General features: G+C 36.2%; 1 protein-coding gene across 1 annotated transcript; it reads right to left on the bottom strand.

Annotated features, from left to right (window-relative positions):
• Positions 1–3,085: 3,085 nt before the first annotated feature.
• C8H1orf185 (chromosome 8 C1orf185 homolog) lies at positions 3,086–19,274 on the bottom strand. Its single transcript, XM_069479174.1, has 5 exons — positions 19,262–19,274; positions 14,075–14,180; positions 6,762–6,897; positions 4,579–4,615; positions 3,086–3,438 (listed from the first exon to the last, which is right to left on the bottom strand). The coding sequence occupies exons 1-5, from the start codon at positions 19,272–19,274 to the stop codon at positions 3,086–3,088; spliced, it is 645 nt and encodes a 214-aa protein (XP_069335275.1).
• Between the last annotated feature and the right edge of the window lie 1,072 nt (positions 19,275–20,346).

Below are 20,346 nucleotides of genomic sequence, written 5' to 3'. Positions count from 1 at the left end.
CAGTCTCACTGTGGCAGTTGGACAAGGTGGCTTCTCAGATTAACTGACTGGTAACTTCTCCGATTCTCTAATTTCCCTCCTGAACCTTCACTTCCTCAGCTCTTCTTACAATTATGTAAGATGTAATAAGTCCTATAATAAGTTTCTTATCACATACCTGATAGTGGTTCTTCCCTCATTGAACCTCGACTGGCAGAAAGAGGAAAAGTCTTGAAGGAATTTGAGCCTGTTTCACCTGTTCCTTTGACCCAGTTATAACTTTGTGCTTCCTGTATTTAGCTGTTCAAACATTATTTGGATTCTGTTTATGAAACAAAATTCTTTTTCCTTAAGCTAATTTGACTTGGTTTTCAGGTATTTGTAATCAAAAGAACTGTAATTAATACCGTATGGCAATATTAATTATGGGTCTCTTGCATTTTTGCATGTTTGTGTATAGAAACACAAACTGCCGTGTTCCAAACTATCTTTTTAAGGATATTTATATAGCAAACAACCTTGGAAGATATAGTAGCTCCCTCTGGTGCAAAGGACAGCATGCTTTACTGTCCATTTAAAAATATTTGATTCCTTAAACTCTTTCCTGTAATGCAACCCACTGTTGGTGCAGGCATCATCTGGCCCTCTTCACACTGTCTTTAGGAAACAATGCAAAAATGATGATACTCTGCTATTGCTATAAATAAATAAATAAATAATAAAATGTCCTTTGTCTGTGACACAAGGGAAATGAAACTGTTGTGGACTAACTTGTCAGCTTGCATAGTGAAATCTCAGACCCTTATTCATGAGAATAAGATTATTTTCAACTGGTATAGTTTCCTAAGTACTGTTCACTGGGCTTTTCAAACAGAACAATGTATATCCCTATGGTCTGGAGTAACATTTTAATACACAGATAAATGTATTAGGTTTTTAAAAAATAAATTCAATTTATTATATCATTATAATATAACAATTACTTTATATGCATTAATCTCTTTATTTCTCATTTGTAATACAAACAAGAATTTGGTCAGGATGTTTTGGTTGTAGTAACAGAAACAAAACTCTAGTTTATGCAAAAAGCAGAATTTATTATAAAATTACAAGGGTACCTTAACAAAGCCAAGAACAATAGCTAAAGCCAGGCCTCAGGGATTGTGGCCAGTAATAGAAATCAAATCTTGCTAGCTTAAGCAAAAAAGGGAGTTTATAATTAGGATGCAAGAATATCTTACCAAGTCAAGGGAAGGATTATAGCCATGCTTCCTGAACGGCTGGAGCAAGGGAATGAGACACTTTTAGAAAGCCAGGAATCACACTCTCCTAATGTTTCATGTCCACTTTTCACTTTGCAAATGCTTCATTGCTCTCTCACTGCAGATTTGCTGTTTTTACTTCCTAAGCCACATGGTGGGACACGGCAATCCATACATCCCAGTTTATATTTCCTCTATTCCAGAGACTAGTCAGAGCAAGGCTAGAATCTCTTGTCCTCAGCTCCAAATTTCTAGGGAAGTTTTAGGATCTCACCAAAATTAGAGATAACTTCCTTCTACGGGATAGGCAGGAAGATAGAAGTTTCAGGACACCAAGAGACACAGGAAATTAAAATTTTTGTTTTTACTGCTCCTTACAGAGCGTGTGCTGAAACAGCTTACTTAGATTTAGAGGTGGATGGAGACAGATGTGCTCAGAACCCATAGCGCACCGTGTGGAAATGATCAGCTTCAAAAGAGAGAAAGGTTCTAACTCCTTTTAATATTTCCTTTGGGGCCGGGCGCGGTGGCTCACGCCTGTAATCCTAGCACTCTGGGAGGCCGAGGTGGGCGGATCGTTTCAGCTCAGGAGTTCGAGACCAGCCTGAGCAAGAGCGAGACCCCATCTCTACTAAAACTAGAATGAAATTATATGGACAGCTAAAAATATATACAGAAAAAATTAGCCGGGCATAGTGGTGCATGCCTGTAGTCCCAGCTACTCGGGAAGCTGAGACAGGAGGATCCCTTGAGCTCAGGAGTTTGAGGTTGCTGTGAGCTAGGCTGACGCCACGGCACTCACTCTAGCCTGGGCAACAAAGTGAGACTCTGTCTCAGAAAAAAAAAAAAAAAATTTCCTTTGGGATGGAAATAATAGGCTTGGATAATGCTATTATCTTGAGACAAGTTTCTTTGCATTTGTCGTAATAGGTATGATTTGTCTCCTAAGAAAGTATGGAAAGGTCTTAGTATGAGTAAATTAACCACAAAAGGTTATTATACTTTAATTAATAATTTTTCCCAAGAGAAAGAAAAAAAGGGGTTAATTACATGGAGAATGTTTAAGAAAGAGGAAAAAAGAAACGATTAATTACACGGTGGGTGCTGGAAATCACTGACAACCAGAAATAGAAATCTGACCAAAGATATCTCAGATTGGAGAGAAACTGATTCATCTAGCTTGAGTCAAGTACATATGAACCATCTTCATCATAGTAGGGTGAGGACTAGGGGGCCATTCTGAGAAACAGATAGGAAAGGGGAAAGAAAATTATTTTCTGGATTCTTTATAGTGTTTTTACAGTGTTTCAGGCTCCTGTGCAGGAGCAAAATTATATTGCTTGCCAAAAGCATAACATGATAATATTTGAGTGATAGGTGATTTATGTATTTTAAATTTACAAAAACTACTAGAAGTATTCCACCCAGACCCACCCACATTGAAATAAAACTAAAAACATCAAAAGTATAAGGAAATGCTACAGATGTTTTATTCAAAAATATATTATTTGGGGCTGAAGATTTCTTAAATTATTTTTCCTGTATGTTGACATACATTCCTATCATTTATTATGTCTTTTGATGAGATACAAAGAGTTAAGCTTATGTTCATGATATCACTCTAGTTCTTCTTGCAATTTTGTTTCTAGCAATAACCAACAAGGGAAGTAGGACCATTCTATGGTAAAGAATAAGAAAAGCAATATTAGTATGGACATGTTAAGAGGCTCAGAAGCTAGTAATTCAGTTTTATCTTTACCTGATTTCAGTGAATACAAAATTTCAAAAGTAAAAAGTAATTCAATACTACGTTGAAGGTTTTGTATTTCAACCTGTGTGTTTCTTCATGAACATGTTTCCTTAATGCTGCCATCTTTTTGATCATCGTTTAGTGTCATATTCAGTGCATTTTGAGCAGATCGATCTAATGAAATGGTTGACAGGTATGAAAATACTTTTTCCATTAGCGGTTCCGTGAGATAAGGCATTGGAGAGTTCTTTCTCACTAAAGAATCATCAGAAAACCAGTCATTAGCTGCTTCTATACTTTGGCTGTAATAAGAATCAGATGGCAATGTTGATAAGCTTAATGTGACACTGCTGCAATTTGTTGCTGAGCTAGTCTCTGAGGGGTCACGGTCACAAGCGACCTTTTCTGTTGCAAGGCAGAGTTCATCTTTAGAGTGATCTTCAATTGCTGTAAAAAATTAGATTTACTTGATTTACTGTGAATATTACATATTCATAAGTCAAATCTTAATTATAAGGACAATGTTATAATGGGCAGGATAATGCTATAAAGAAAAACCTGAGTTGCTGTCATCATCCATGCAATGTTACTTATAATTAGGAATTAGCAATATTTTCATAAAGCTCAAGAGTAGAAGAGTTTATTCTAAATAAAATCAATCGTTTTTACAAGAAAATATTCTAATCAGGCTAGAAATCTCAGTTCTGAAATGTTTCTTAAAATCAGAAAAGGCAGATAGTTTCTTAACTATTTATAGTTAAATATTTCCTTATTTAAAAAATCAGCTAAAAAACACATGCCTCCTTGATCAGGCAGATTACAAAATGTTTGGTCTGCATTGGGAAGGGCCTATGAATTGGCTCTATACCAATAATAGTGACAAACATTCCTATAGAGCCTTACAATTTACAGAGCATTTTGATATACTTCTATATCTTATTTATGCTCTCAACAATTCTTTAATGTAGCTGTTATTAGCATCACTTCACAAAAGGAGAAACAGACTTAGAGAAATGACCCATCGCAGATCAGATACAAAATGAATTTTAACCTAGATTTTTATTACTCTAAGTCTCATGTTTTTCTCGTTATATTACTTAGTCTTCATACTTGGCATTAAAAATGTCAAGTTTTAGAAAATATCACATTTATAAAATATCCTAAAGTATGTTTTATAATATTTTACATATTAACTTTTAATATTTTCCATACTAATTTTTAAAGCTGTTTTAAATACTTTATTATGTTTTATATTCAGGATTTCTAAAATTATGTAGGAGGTAATGTTGTGAGGTACAAAGACGTGTCTTTTGACCCTGAGGCATTACTATATGGCATTGACTATGACACCTTGAGGTACACATAAGAGATAAAAATTAAAATTTCACATTTTAAGATATGACATTGCCAGTTTTCTTTTTCTAAAAAGCAGATGCCCATTTCCATACTAATAAATTAATGTTTCCCTTAAATTTTCTTGGCATTTAAAATACTTAGATAACATTTAGAATAACCCCTTGATTCCTTAAGATATGAATTGCTAAAGTTGATTAAGATTTCTTCTAATAAATTGTTGAGAAAAAGTACCTGTTATATGACCTGCTTCCTGTTTTCTTTGCTCCTCCTACATAAAAAAGTTATTTGTATTTAAAAAACTGAATAGCTTTTATATAACATTTGATATATTTGATTTATATATTTGTATGACAGTAATAAATTTGAACATTATAAATTTTGATGGGAAATGTTTTTTTCCAAAATATGAATTTCTTTCACCAAAATATATTAACAGAAAAGGAAAAGTATTGAGGTATCATCTGAAGAGAATTTGGATTGGCCCAGGAAGGCAGTCTCCAGGAACTACAGTTCAAACAGGATGACGTCTCTCCATCCTCACTTAGAGTCACTTAGTTAGAACTAGAGAGGGCTAACAAATAATTCAAATTCCTAAACTTACTCATTTAATTAACTAACAACAAGAATAACAAAAAGTGAATTCTGGCTGAAGGTCTTTATAAAAATGGGAATATTCTTTTAGAGCAAATCAAACATTGCTTAAACAATACATTCCAGATGGATTCTGGGAAGTGTGGTGGGATAGTAGTTCTCAAATTTTAGAGCATTAGAATCACCTGGTGTGCTGGTTATTTCATTAGTACCCAGTGAAATGCCTAGCATGTGATGGGTGCTCAGTAAATTAAATTAATATTAAATGAATAGAAACAATTTTTTCTCTGCAATGCAACCTCTATTTCAAACTATCCTTCATTTGAAAGTCACAGCTAATAACCTTCAGAACTAATTTGATCTTTATATCCACTTGCTTAAAACCTTCCAGTAATAATAGGCTTGTATGGTGCTCACTGTATGGGCAGGCACTATTCTGAATGCTTTTTCACAGAATTCATTTAATCCCTCGACAACTCTCTGGAGATGAAATTTTCCTCATTTTGCAGATGAGGAAACTGAGACACAGAGAAGTTAGGTAACTTGCCTAAGATTATTACATAGCTAGTTGTGGTAGGGCCAGAATTCAAACCTGTGTGATCCAGCTCTATAGATCTTGCTTTTGACCATATTCCTACGGTCCAGTGGATTCCTATCTGCCTCCAGTGGATCTGTATAGTATATGGGGTAAGATCCAAAATCCTTAAGGTGCAAAGGAGGCTCATTACAATCTCATCTCCAGGGGCTTTTTCTACCACTCTCTTCAATGAAGCATAGGTTTCAAACATTATAACAATTTTACTGAATTTATTGCTTCCTTTTACAGCTGCAAGCCTTTGTACATAAGATGTCCTCTGTTCTGTCTACTCCTGACAAACTTCTATTCGTTTCTCAAAACCTGGTTCCAAATGTCTTCTCTGTGAAGCCCTCCTCCATGCAGGCTCCCTTGTCTCTACTACTTCACTTTGTGAGCTCTTATTATACTATGGTATAATAACTAGTTTATACATGTTTTCCTTCTCTACTGACCTTGGGCTTATTTAGGGCGCAGCTCAGATATTATTTGTCTATACAGCCTCAGTGGCAAAACTAGTGCTGCCATATGTATGATACTCAACAAATATTAAACAGATGAACACTGAGTTCAATACTCAAGATATGTAATGAAACTTTGCCAACCTATCAGTTTGTCACTCATTATTTATCTGCTAATACTATAAGAGCACTATTTGTTTTGATTAGCTATTATCATAGTTTTAAATTTCTACTGGTCTCTGCCTTGTTTTACTTTATTCATAAAACACTGTTTTGACATTTACCACATTACACAAAGTTTCTGCCTGTCTCACTTGTTCTGTGTAAGCACCTTGGAGGTAGAGGCCATGTCTTACTATCCCCAACAGGGGGACCCAGAGCTTGGAATATAATAAAGGCTTACTACGTTCTTGTCAAAGTAAATATAATTTCAATTAGTTGGTATGGTTAGCTTATCTGAGTATCTATCTCCAAATCTTCTTCCTTTGACAGGCTTGGTAATTTTGCTTTCAGTTTTTCTTATGCCATTTATGTGCCCTGTGGCAATCCCAATATATGGAATGCAGTTTCTTGGGCTAGAGATAACAGAGAAGCAACTGTAGAAGGAGGTATATTTTCATTTAGTTTTTCAGTTTTCCTACTGTATAAACTCTAACTAGTTTAGGCAATTTAAACTTGGCTCCATACTATTGTTCCTGAAATTAAAAAGTAACAGTAGATTCTCATGCTAATGGCATGGTAGCAAAAGAAATTATTTAAAAAGATTGTTATAAAATATTACACTCTACCTGCAGTTGAAATTCTCCAGTATGAAAATTTCGAGAAATAAAAACACACGGAGAACAAGATTTAATCTTCGCCTCTGATGGTCTTTGCCTGCATCTCTCATCAGTTATATTAAATTTGGAATTTTGAAATAATTCTCTGAAAAATATATTGTACAGAATATTGTTAAACATGAAATAGATTATAAACCAATTAAAATTATTGTTTCTAACATTTATACACAAAGGTTTCAAAATTATAATAAATACATTATAGTATACATACATTTATTCATATATATATATATGTATATATTTGGAGACAGGGTCTCACTTTGTCATCTAGGCTGGAGTGCAGTGACCCAATCATAATTCACTGCAGCCTCAAATTCCTGGGCTCAAGTGATTCTCCCACCTCATCCTCCCAAGTAGTTGAAACTATAGGCATGTGCCACCACGCCCAGCTAATTTTTAAATTTTTGTAGAGACAGGTTCTTGCTATGTTGCTTAGGTGAGTCTCGAATTCCTGGCTTTAGCAATTCTCCTGCCTCAGCCTCCCAAAGTGCTGGGATTACAGGTGTGAGCCACCATACCCTTCCAGCTTATTTATTTTTAAAAGCATAAATCAACTTATCTACTCCCTTCTCATATGTTAGACTTCATTATTTTATTCACAGAATGTAAATTAAGCTACTTATTTTATTCATAAAATGTAAATTAAGCTACTTGTGTAGGGTTAGTATTTTCAGTTTGAATATTAAGCAGGAGTCTGATATACTTCTTTTTGCTTGTCAGAAAATTAATCAACTCTAATGTTAATTAGCCTTTTCATAAATTTGTCTTTAATAGTAAAGAAAATTAAATAAAATGCAACTCATTGGTCAATTTTGGTACTTAATAATATCTCCGGCTAAAAGTAAGACTTGAAACTAATGACTTAAAATGGAAGAGTAGGGCCAGGCGTGGTGGCTCACGTCTGTAATCCTAGCACTCTGGGAGGCCAAGGTGGGAGGATTGCTCGAAGTCAGGAGTTTGAGACCAGCCTGAGCAAGAGCGAGATCCCGTCTCTACTAAAAAAAAGAGAAAGAAATTAACCGGACAACTAAAAATACATAGAAAAAGTTAGCTGGGCATGGTGGCGCACGCCTGTAGTCCCAGCTACTTGGGAGGCTGAGGCAGGAGGATTGCTTGAGCCCAGGAGTTTGAGGTTGCTGTGAGCTGGGCTGATGCCACAGCACTCTAGCCTGGGCAACAGAGTGAGACTTTGTCTCAAAAAAAAAAAAAAAAAAAGGAAGAGCACCTGTGATCTTTTATTATCCATGCAACCACAAACAAGTGAGAGGGTTAAAAATAATAAAGCCCCAGTAAAACCTCAGCTGATCAAAGACAGATAGTCAAGTATAAGGGAATATAGTTTCAAACAGTCATTCTGAAGGATTTTAAAAATAATGCTTCCAGGCCGGGCGCGGTAGCTCACCCCTGTAATCCTAGCACTCTGGGAGGCTGAGGCGGGTGGATCGCTCGAGGTCAGGAGTTCAAGACCAGCCTGAACAAGAGTGAGACCCCCGTCTCTACTAAAAATAGAAAGAAATTATATGGACAACTAAAATATATATATACAAAAAATTAGCCGGGCATGGTGGTGCATGCCTGTAGTCCCAGCTACTCGGGAGGCTGAGGCAGTAGGATCGCTTAAGCCCAGGAGTTTGAGGTTGCTGTGAGCTAGACTGACGCCACGGCACTCACTCTAGCCCGGGCAAAAGAGTGAGACTCTGTCTCAAAAAAAAAAAAATAATAAAAAAAATAAAAATAATGCTTCCAGATGACAGAATATTACTCAGCATTAAAAAGATATGAGCTATAAAGCCATGAAAAGACATGGAGGAAACTCAAGTGTATATTACCAAGTGAAAGAAGCCAATCTTAAAAGGATATATATTGTCTGATTCCAACTATATGATATTCTGGAAAAGGTAAAACTATGGAGACAGTAAAAAGGTCAATGGTTGCCAGGGGATAGAGGGAAGGAGGGATGAACAGATGGAGCACAGAGGATTTTTAGGGCAGTGAAAATATTCTGTATGATACTATAATGGTAGATATATGTCATTATACATTTGTCCAAACCCATAGAATGTATAACACCAAGAATGAACCCTAATGTAAACTATAAACTGTGGGTGATAATGACATGTCAATGTACAGTCATCAATTGTAAATTCCCCTCTAATAATAATAATGTTGATTGTCATTTTTTCTTTCAGAGGTACTAGAAATTTCCAAATTAATTCAAGAGATCATATCATGTTACTTGATGAGGTATTAACAATAAGGATTCACTCTTTAATTGAATTCAATTTTCTTGACAAATATTTATTGAGTACTTAATATGTGCCAGGTATTATGCTGGGTGTTGTTTATATATATATAGTGGGGGGAAAAAAGCACAGCCTTTACTCTCATAGAACACTATCATTGCTCCCATGAAGCTTAAACATTGTTAAAGAAGACAGATATTAACAAAATAGTCACAAAAAATTTAAAAATTAGAATTGTGGAAAATGCTGTCAAGGAATGCTATCTGGTACTGTGTGAGTATGTAACAAAGGAAATTAACCTGGTTAGAGAGGTCAGGGAGGCTTTCTTGAGGAAGGGATGATTTAACTGGGCATCTGAAGAAAAGTAGTAGTTTTTAGGTAGAGTGCGGTGGAGAGGAAAGATGTGAAAGTAAGACTATGGGAGGCAGAGAGAAAAGCAAGTACAAAGACCTAATGTTCAGATTAGGACAGTGTAGCAGAAACACAGAAAGCAAGAGGTAAAGCAGATGAAATTGGGGAATATGCACAAGTAGATCATGTAGGCCCTTACAAATTTTGTCTTTATCCTAAAAGCAACGAGATGTCCTTTAAAATATAGTGGGTGAGGGGTAGAAGAATAGGGTCAGAGTTGCATTTGGAAAATATCTGGTTGAAGTGTGGAGAAAAGATTAAAGACGGACAGCAGTGAAGGTAAGGAGTCAGTTATAACTCCCCTCGTAGTAGTCTACGTGGGGCATAATGATAACTTGGATAGGGTAGCGGCAGCGGTAATGGAGAGAAATGAATAGATCTGAGCGATTTATGAGGTAAGATAAGTAGAACTTAGTGAGACTTAAAATCTAGTGGGGGAGGGAAAAAGATGCTTGAGATCTCAAGCATGTCTTTCATTTTTAGAAAGAAACAAAAAAACCTTCCTTGACCCCATATTTTCCTCCATTTATCAGCACCTCCTCATAAAAAAAAATTCTTGATGAAATGACCAGACTTGCCTCAATTTTCTCACTTCTTGGGTTCTATTCAAAGGTGGGTTTCTGAACCCATCATAACACCAAAACTGTTCATCAAGGTCACCAATGACATCTATGTTGCCAAACCCAAACTCTGTCTTCATCTTTTTCAACTTAATTACCTTCAACATAGCTGCCACCACCTTCTTCTTGAAATATTTAAAATATTTTGACCTCCTTGATACCACACCTTTCTGCTTCTCTTTCTTCTCAGACACTGATTCTTCCTACTCTTCAGCTAGATTTCAAAATGTTGGTGACAGCTGTAGGACCTATTCTCTTTCAACATTGACTCCTTGGTTAGTCTCATCCAATTCTATGACTTGATTCTCTCTACATATCAGATCTTCAGCCCTGACTTCTCTCCTGAAGTTGATACATGTAATATCCAACAGCCTATTTGACCTTTCCACTTGGATGTCTAATAGGCTTTCAAATTGACATGCAAAACACAACTCCTAGTTTATCACCACTCCCCGAAGTTTCTCCCTGCTTTAATCATCTCTTCATCTCAGTAAATGGCTGAGCTTAACTGAGCTGAGAATGTAAGCTTTTCAGTTGCTTATGATGAAGATCTAGGTGTCAGCATTAATTCTGCCATTTTCACTCAATCTATTAACAAGCCTTGCTGACTCTACATGCAAAACATATTGCAGATCCAACCTCTTCTTTTCATCTCCTCCACTTCCATGTTATTTCAAGACACTATAGGCTCTCACCTGGACTATGCAATAGCCTTCTGACTTGTCTCTCTCCTTTCACTCTTGCTCCATTAAAATCCAGGCTTCACAGAGAAGTAAAAAAAAATCTTTCAAAAAAGGTAAATCAGAACTCTCATATATCGCTGGTGGGAAAGTACCCCCATTTTGGAAAACTGGTAGTTTCTTAGAAAGTTAGTCATATGCTCCAACAATTGTACTATTAAGTATTTACTTAGAAATGAAAACATAAGTACAAAAGATTCCTATAAGAATGTGCATGGGAACACTCATATACTGCTAGTGGGACTGCAAACTAGTACAACCTCTGTGGAAAGCAATATGGAGATACCTCAAAGAGATACAAGTATAACTACCATTTGATCCAGCAATCCCATTACTGGGCATCTACCCAAAAGAACAAAAGACATTCTATAAAAAAGACATCTGCACTCGAATGTTTATAGCAGCACAGTTCACAATTGCAAAGATGTGGAAACAACCCAAGTGCCCATCAATAGATGAGTGGATTAATAAAATGTGGTATATGTATACCATGGAGTTTTATTCAGCCACAAAAAAACAATGGTGATCTAGCACCTCTTTGTATTATCCTGGATAGAGCTGGAACCCATTCTACTAAGTGAAGTATCCCAAGAATGGAAAAACAAGCTCCACATGTACTCATCATCAAATTGGTTTTAACTGATCAACACTTAAGTGCCCATATAGTAATAACATTCATTGGGTGTCGGGCAGATGGGAGGCGGGAGGAGGGGATGGGTATATACACACCTAGTGGGTACAGTGCACACCATCTGGGGGTTGGACACGCTTGAAGCTCTGACTCAGATGGGGCAAGGGCAATATATGTAACCTAAACATTTGTACCCCCGTAATATGCTGAAATAAAAAAGAAAAAAAAAAAAAGAATGTTCATGGCAGCCATATCCCTAAGAGCTAAAAACTAGAAGTGACCACAATGTCCACTAACAAAATAATGGATCAACAAATCAAGGTATATTCATACAATGGAATACTACTCATCAGTAAAAACAATGAACTGTGGATAAATGCAATATAAGTGAATCTCTAAAATATTATGTTGAGTGAAAAAAAGCAGATATTTGGGAGTCCATATGGTTCCATCTATAAAGTTCGGGAATAGACAAAATTTATCTATGATGATGGAGATCAGAATAATGCTTGCCTTTGAGGTAGGAGGTAGGGAATGATGTCTGGAACATGAGGAAACTTTCCAGGGTAATGGAAAAATTCTTTTTTTTTTTTTTTTTGAGACAGAGTCTCACTCTATTGCTCAGGCTAGAGTGAGTGCCGTGGCGTTAGCCTAGCTCACAGCAACCTCAAACTCCTGAGCTCAAGCGATCCTCCTGTCTCAGCCTCCCGAGTAGCTGGGACTACAGGCATGCACCACCATGCCTGGCTAATTTTTTCTATATATATATATTTTTTAGCTGTGCATATAATTTCTTTCTATTTTTAGTAGAGATGGGGTCTCACTCTTGCTCAGGCTGGTCTCGAACTCCTGAGCTCAAACGATCCGCCCACCTCGGCCTCCCAGAGTGCTAGGATTACAGGCGTGAGCCACCGCACCCGGCCGGTAATGGAAAAATTCTATATGTTTTTTTAATTTTTCTTTTTTTCTCCTCCTCCCTCCCCAAGTTCTATATCTTGACTGGGGTGGTGGTTACATAGGTATGTATTTGTAGAAATTCATCATTGTACATTTAAAATCTATGTGATTTATTGTATGTAAATTATACCTCAATTTTTAAAAAGCAGTATTAAAACGTAAATCAGCTATAGGAGACAGTATAGAGTCTTTAAAATGGGGATAATATTAATTCTACACCATGAGGCTAAGTCTTAGTGAGATAACATATGAAGCACTTAGAATAATACCTAGCTTGTTGTAAGCATTCAATCTTAGCTATGATGATAAGGCCATTCTTCTGTTTAAAACCTTTCAATGCACAAATAAAATCCAAACTCCCTACAAATTCCTATGTGATCTGGCCCCAACCTGCCTCTTCAATTTCATAATCATTTTCTTCTCTCATTCTGAGTGAGAGGCCTTCACATTGGCCTTCTTTCTGTTTGCTGAATAATGCCAAGATCATTCCCACCGTGGGGTCTTTGTACTTGCTATGCTTTCAGTTTAGAAAGTTCTTGCACAAAGTCTTCATATGTCTGGCTTCTTCTTTTAGTTCCTATGTGTATAGGCATATCCTGACCACTTTATCTATTATGTTCATTATCTACCCCCTGCCAGTGGCACTGCAAATCTATGAAAAGGAAATCTTGTTTGACTTGTTCACAGTTGTATCCTCAATATCTAGAACAATGGCAAGCACCAAATAGATAAATAAATTAATAAACAAATTTACTGGAAGAACAAATAAGTGATAAATTTCTGACTTGTGCATGTGGATGGGTAGTATATATTAATTTTCTGGGATAGGGAACACTAGAAGACTGTATGGGAAGATTATGTTACAATTTACATTTTTTAAAACATCAGATGATGCAAATACTGAACTGATTAAACAATTAGAGACATAAAATTTTATGATTGAAAGGAACTAAGGTGTCAATCTTTTTTTCTATTTCTGGCAAGAGACTACTTTTAGTCCATACCAGGACATTCTGTCAGCTCTTTTCTAAAATATCTCCTAGGAAAGAGTGTTTCCCTCTCAGTATTTTTTTTTTTTAAGAGACAGGGTCTTGCTCTGTTGCCCAGGCTGGAGTGCAGCAGTGTCATCATAGCTCACTGTAACCTTGAACTGGTGGACTCAAGTGATCCTCCTGCCTCAGCCTCCAGAGCAGCTGAGAAGTTGAGACTACAGGCATGCACTGCCCCTACCCAGCTAATTAAAAAAAAATTTTTTTAGAGATGGGGTCTCACTATGTTGCCCAGGCTGGTCTTGAACTCTTGGCCTCACATGATCCTCCTGCCTTCACCTGCCACTGCACCTGGATCTCTCTCAATATTTTTAACCTCTGAATTGGGAGTCAATTTTTTAAAAATTTTCTCCCCTTACATTATAATCAAACCCATGTCTCTGAGAAAATAAAATAGATCTTATCCATCCTCAAATATCTTAATGCATGAAGATTGCTTTTACTAGTACTTCTATTTTCAGGCTATTTAAAACATGTAAAGCCTCCCCCAACTCAACCAAACTGCAAATTACAGAGTCAATACTATCATAGTTATTTAATACCACTTGAAAAAGTGCTTCATTGAATTTTTAAAATTAAAATAGTTAAACAAATATTCTAGTAAATCTTACCTTCGTTTGCAAATCAGGAACCACAAAGCAGATGCCAAAGCAAAGAAACCAATTCCCAAAGTAAAAGCACCAGCAGCCAGAAAATAGGTTAAGTGGTTAAAAAAACCTATCCAAATAATAAATTACAAAAGATTATTTCATGCATGTATCTTCATTCTCTAGGTAAAATTAAAAGATATAATATTTCAAATGATATAACATAATATAGTGTTAAGACATTAACTAGGAGATTTAGAGACCTGAATTTCTAGTCTCATGCAATTCTAATAAACTTCAAGACCCTGCATTAGAGAATTACAAAAGGCCTCCTGTTGATTAGGGCCCAGGGCACATTATTATTTTTTTTTTTTTTGATGAGGCCAGGATTTGAAACCTAGGTTTTGTTTGTTTCTGTATAGTTCTACCTCCTTATCAGGTTTTCTTCCTTCCCAGTCCAGCTTTTTGTTATTTCTCTAGTATCATTCCCAGCAGTCTTCCAACATAAGACATTTTTCATTTTAAGATTTGTATTATCAATCCCTACACAGAGGCAGATGAGGGTAACAAGGTAAGAAATATGAGGAATTTTAGAAATCTTTAAAAGTTTGATCTTTATCTCAGGGACTGTAAAAGACATCATCAAAAGCTAATTGAAAGCAATATAAAATAAAAAGCTAATTGAAAGCAATATAAAATAATAACATATCATAAATTTTATAATTGGAAAAGCCTACAGGAATTATGTGGTATTGCCCTTTCATTTCACAGATGGTAAAATTGAGGTCCATGTAAGAGAAGTAACTGAATGAACTAAGGTAATGCAGCAAACTAAAGCCAGTCCTTTGTTTTCTTCCTATTATCTTATGCCTGCTACTAATCGTCTTAATGCTGGTATGTATTAAAAGCAATTAGGAATAAAGAAAGTATGAAGTAATTATAGTCAGGTTGGTCAAGTCTTCATTAACATGCTGAAATCTGCTACCTACACATAAAGCAAACTGTAGAAAGCTTTCACAGAAGGCTCTACAGAACTCGAAGAACCTTAAAATAGCTTAGGAGTATATTATTTGGAAAAAAAGATTGAGAAATATAAAACTAATTGAAGATCTTTTTGTGTGAACATATTATCAGGCTCTACTAAGGATGTGACATGATAAAGACTTTGTTGTTGCCATAGTTTTATTGTTTCCTAAGTAATTTCCAGCTTCAAGATAGTGCCTCTAAAATTTTAATTTTGAGTTCAGAAATGTCTACATTCAGGAATTAACTAATGGTATAAAACAAGTTATGTAAAGTGATACTTTTAATATAAAAAACTCTAAATGCCCCAAATTAGGAAGTCAAATAAGTTATAATGATGTTATATATGAAAAATATGGTATTCTTCAATTATTTAGTGCAGGGTTTCTCAATCTCAACACTATTATCTTTTGGATTGCATAATTCTTTTTTGGGGAGGATTGTCCTGTGCACTGTACCAAAGATGTCTCCAGACATTACTAAATGTGCCCTAGGGGACAAAACTGTACCCAATTGAGAACCACTGATGCAGTGGTGTAAGGAAATACCAGATAATATTAAACGATGAAAACATGATAAAACTTATATTTTAAAAAATTAAAAAGGCACGGTCATACTCAAATATAAGATAAGGATCTCTATGGACAAAGGAAGAAATGCAACACAGAGAAACAAGCAGGGCTAAAACCACAGGCACGCTGGGCTCTGAGGTCTAGAAACATGAATTAGCCAGAAGAAACAGAGGCTATCACTGAGACAAGACCTAGTCCAGACTATTCTCTGGCACAGTGAGTGAATCTGCATTACCAAAATCTTTGAGAGAAGGGAATCCTGAGCCACCAACAATAGATCAGTTTAAAAAAAGGACCAATGAGGCATCTTAGAAACAAAAAAATTCAAAAATTAAAAAATGGAATAAACCGTTCCTTGAACACAAAGAATTAATGAAATGAAAGATAATACTGAGAAATTCACCTGATTACAAAAATAAATGAAAAATATGAAAAAGAAATTATGAGGCATGGAAAAGTTTAAGAGTATATAACATAAAACTACGAGGAGTTCCAAAGAGAGAATATAGAAATAAGTAGCAGAGAAGCAGTACTCAATATTCAGAGATACAACCTAAGATTTTTTACATTAAAAAATTTTAAGTGTACACAAGGTAAAATTCATATTTTTTTTGGTGTGCAGCTCTATAAGTACAAAGAGTGTTCAATCACCACCACAACTAAGTTAAGAACAGTTTTATCACCCCCAAAATTTCCTCACACTGCCTCTTTGGGGTCATGCATGAACTACTGCAACCACTGGTTATTTTCCAACTCTCCATCCTTTTCTAGAATTTCACATAAATGGAATCACACAGCATGTGGCCTTTTGAATCTGGTCTTTCTAACTCAGTATAACATACTTAAGACTCATCCATGTTGTTGTATGTATCAATAGTTTGTTTCATTTTATTGTTGAGTAATATTCCATTTTATAGTGATTAGGAATACATTTACTATACACTTGCATATAGCTCTTTGTTTAGACATATGTTTTTATTTCACTAGGGTCACACAGCAAGAATATATTCAAATTTATAAGAAAACTGCCAAACAGCTTTTTTTTTTTTTTTTTTTTTGTTGAGACAGAGTCTCACTTTGTTGCCCAGGCTAGAGTGAGTGCCGTGGCGTCAGCTTAGCTCACAGCAACCTCAGACTCCTCGGCTTAAGCGATCCTACTGCCTCAGCCTCCCGAGTAGCTGGGACTACAGGCATGCGCCACCATGCCTGGCTAATTTTTTTTTTTTTTTTCTATATAGATTTTTAGTTGTCCATATAATGTCTTTCTATTTTTAGTAGAGATGGGGTCTCGCTCAGGCTGGTCTCGAACTCCTGATCTTGAGCGATCCACCCGCCTCGGCCTCCCAGAGTGCTAGGATTACAGGCGTGAGCCACCGCGCCCGGCCCCAAACAGCTTTTTAACAAAAAAAAATTTTTTTGGTGCCATGGCTCAGATTGTCAAACTGCTTTTTTTTTTTTTTTTTTTCTGAGACAGGGTCTCATTCTGTTACCTGGGCTAGTAGCTCACTGCAACCTCAAGCTCCTGGACTCAAGTAATCCTCATGCCTCAGCCTCCCCAAAGTGCTAGAATTACAGACATTAGCCACTGTGCCTAGCCTCAGACTGCTTTCTAAAGTGGCTGTACCATCTTGCTTTCCTACCAGCAATATATAACAGTTAAGTTGCTCCATATCATCACCACCACTTGGTACTGTCAGTTTCATTTTAGCCACTCTAATAGATGTGCAGTAGCATCTCACTGTGGTTGTAATTTGCATTTCCTTCATGAATAATGGTGTGGAGTATCTTTCCATGTGTTTATTTGCCATCCATATATCTTCTTCAGTGAAGTATCTGTTCAAATTTTTGCTGAGTTTTAAGAAGTCTTCATACATTCTGCATACAAGTCCTTGGTCAGATCGTAATTTGTAAAAACTTTCTCCCAGTCTATGGCTTGTCTTTTCAATTCTCTTAACTGTCTTTTATAGAGTCTTGGTGATGTCAGCTTTCTCAACTTTTTTCTTTTATAAATTGTGCTTATGGGTCCTATCTAAGAACTCTTTGCCTAACTTAGGTCACAAAGATTTTCTCTTACATTATTTTAAGAAAAGTTTTATAGGATTATATTTTACATTTAATTTATGATTCATTTTAATTTCATTTTTTATAAGGTGTGAGTTATGAGTCAAGTTCTTTTTCTTTTTCTGTTTCTTTTTGCATATGGATATCCAAAGATTCCAACACCACTTGTTGAAAAGATGATCTTTTTAGATTGAGTTGCCTTTGTAACTTTGTCAGAAATCACTTAGCTATATTTGTGTCAGTCTATTCCTGTTCTCTTTATTGTGTTCCCTTGATCTATGTTATCTATCCTTTTAGCAATAACTGTAACAATAATAACATCTAACACTCATACAGCAAATACTACATATATGCCAGGCATTGTTCAAAATGCTTTTTATATATTAACTTATTTAGTCTCACAACAACTCTCTGAGTTAAGTACTATTATTTCCCCACTTTGCAGATGAGAAAACAGATGAGGTAAGTTGAGGCTAAGTAACTTTCTCAAAAGCATATAACTAGTAAGTCGGGGAACAGTAGCAACTTTTTTTTCCCCTAGAGGCAGGGTCTCCCTGTGTCACCCAGGTTGGAGTGCAGTGGTGCAATCATAGTTCATTGCAACTTCAAATGCCCAGGCTCAAGCAATCCTCCTGCCACAGCCTCCTGAGTAGCTTAGACTACAGGCATGGGCCACCATACCCAGGTAATTAAAAAGAAAAATTTTTTAGAAATGGGGTCTTGCTCTGTTGTGCAGGCTGGTCTCAAACTCCTGACCTCAAGCATTCTCTCAAAGTGATGGGATTACAGGCATGTGTCCTGCCTAGTAATTTAAATATTGCTAAGGTACTTCCTTATCTACATTGGGGGAAGAATAGAGATACTGAATATCTTTAGATTTTGTCAGAAAAACAATTGAGTATGGGTGTTAAAAATTTAAGGGTAAACCAAAGCATCCTACAGATTCAATACAATCCCTACCAAAATACCAATGAAATTCTTCACAGAAATAGAAAAAACAATCCTGAAATTCATATGAAACCACAAAAGACCTCAAATAGCCACAGAAATCCTGAGTAAAAAGAACAAGCTTTGAGGCATCACACTACCTGACTTCAAAATATACTACTATGCTATAATAACCCAAACAGTGTAGTACTGCCATTAAAAACAGACACACAGACCAATGGAACAGAATAAGAACCCAGAAACAAATCCACATATTTACAGCCAACTGATTTCATGTATGTGTGTATGTATGTATGTATTTGAGACAGAGTCTCACTCTGTTGCCCTGAGTAGAGTGCAGTGGCATCATTATAGCTCATTGCAACCTCAAACTCCTAGGCTCAAGTGATCCTCTTGCCTCCGCCCTCTGAGCAGCTGGGACTACAGGCGTGTGCCACCACACCTGGCTAATTTTTCTATTTTTAGTAGAGATGGGGTCTTCCTCTTGCTCAGGCTGTTTTCCAGTTCCTGAGCCCAAGAAATCTTCCCTCCTTGGCCTCCCAGAGTGCTAGGATTACAGGTGTGAGCCACCATGCCCAGTCAGCCAATTGATATTTGATAAACGCACCAAAAACATACATTGCGTAAAGGGCAACCTCTTCAGTAGATGGTGCTAGGAAAACTGGATAGAAATAAAATTAGACCCCCATCTGTCACCATATAGAAAAATCAACTCACAAAGGATTAAAGACTTAAAATGTAAGACCAAAAACTATGAAACTCCCAGAAGAAAACAGGGGAAAGGTTCCAGGACATTGGTCTGGGCAAAGATTTTTTTTTTTTAATTTTTGACAGCTTCATGTAGGACTCCCAAATTGTTTTTTTTTTTTTTTTTTTTTTTGACAGAGTCTTGCTTTGGTGCCCGGGCTAGAGTGAGTGCCATGGCATCAGCCTCGCTCACAGCAACCTCAAACTCCTGGGCTTAAGCGAGCCTACTGCCTCAGCCTCCCGAGTAGCTGGGACTACAGGCATGTGCCACCATGCCCGGCTAATTTTTTCTATATATGTTTTAGTTGGCCGATTTTTTGAATAAGAACTCAAAAGTACAGGCAACAAAAATAAAAATAGACAAATGGGATTATATCAAACTGAAAAGCTTTTGTACAGCAAAGAAAACAATCAACAAAGTGAAATGACAACCTGTACGATGGGAGAAAATATTTGTAAACTATCCATCTGGCAAGGGATTAATATCTAGAATATACAAGGAACTCAAACAACTCTACAGCAGAAAAACAAACAATTGGATTAAAAAATGGAAAAATGATCTGAACAGACATTTCTCAAAAGATATACAAATACAAATGGCCAACAAATATATGAAAAAATGCTCAGCATCATTAATCATCAGGGAAATGCAAATCAAAACCATAATGAGATATCACCTCACAATGATGTTCTATCCCACCCATTGGAATAGCTATTATCAAAAAGAAAGAAAATAATGAATGTTGGCAAGGATGCAGAGAAAACGAAACTCTTATACACTGTTGGTTGGAATGTAGAGTAGAACAGTCATTATGAAAAATAATATGGAAGTTCCTCAAAAAACTACAAATAGAACTACCACATGATCCAGCAAACCCACTCCTGGGCATTTATCCAAAGGAAAGGAAATCAGTATTATCAAAGAGACATCTGTACCCTCATGTT

The sequence above is a fragment of the Eulemur rufifrons genome, chromosome 8, assembly GCF_041146395.1.
Source record: "Eulemur rufifrons isolate Redbay chromosome 8, OSU_ERuf_1, whole genome shotgun sequence".
Lineage (NCBI taxonomy): Eukaryota > Metazoa > Chordata > Mammalia > Primates > Lemuridae > Eulemur > Eulemur rufifrons.
Note: the sequence above shows the minus strand (reverse complement) of the source record. Positions and strands in the feature narration are given on the sequence as shown.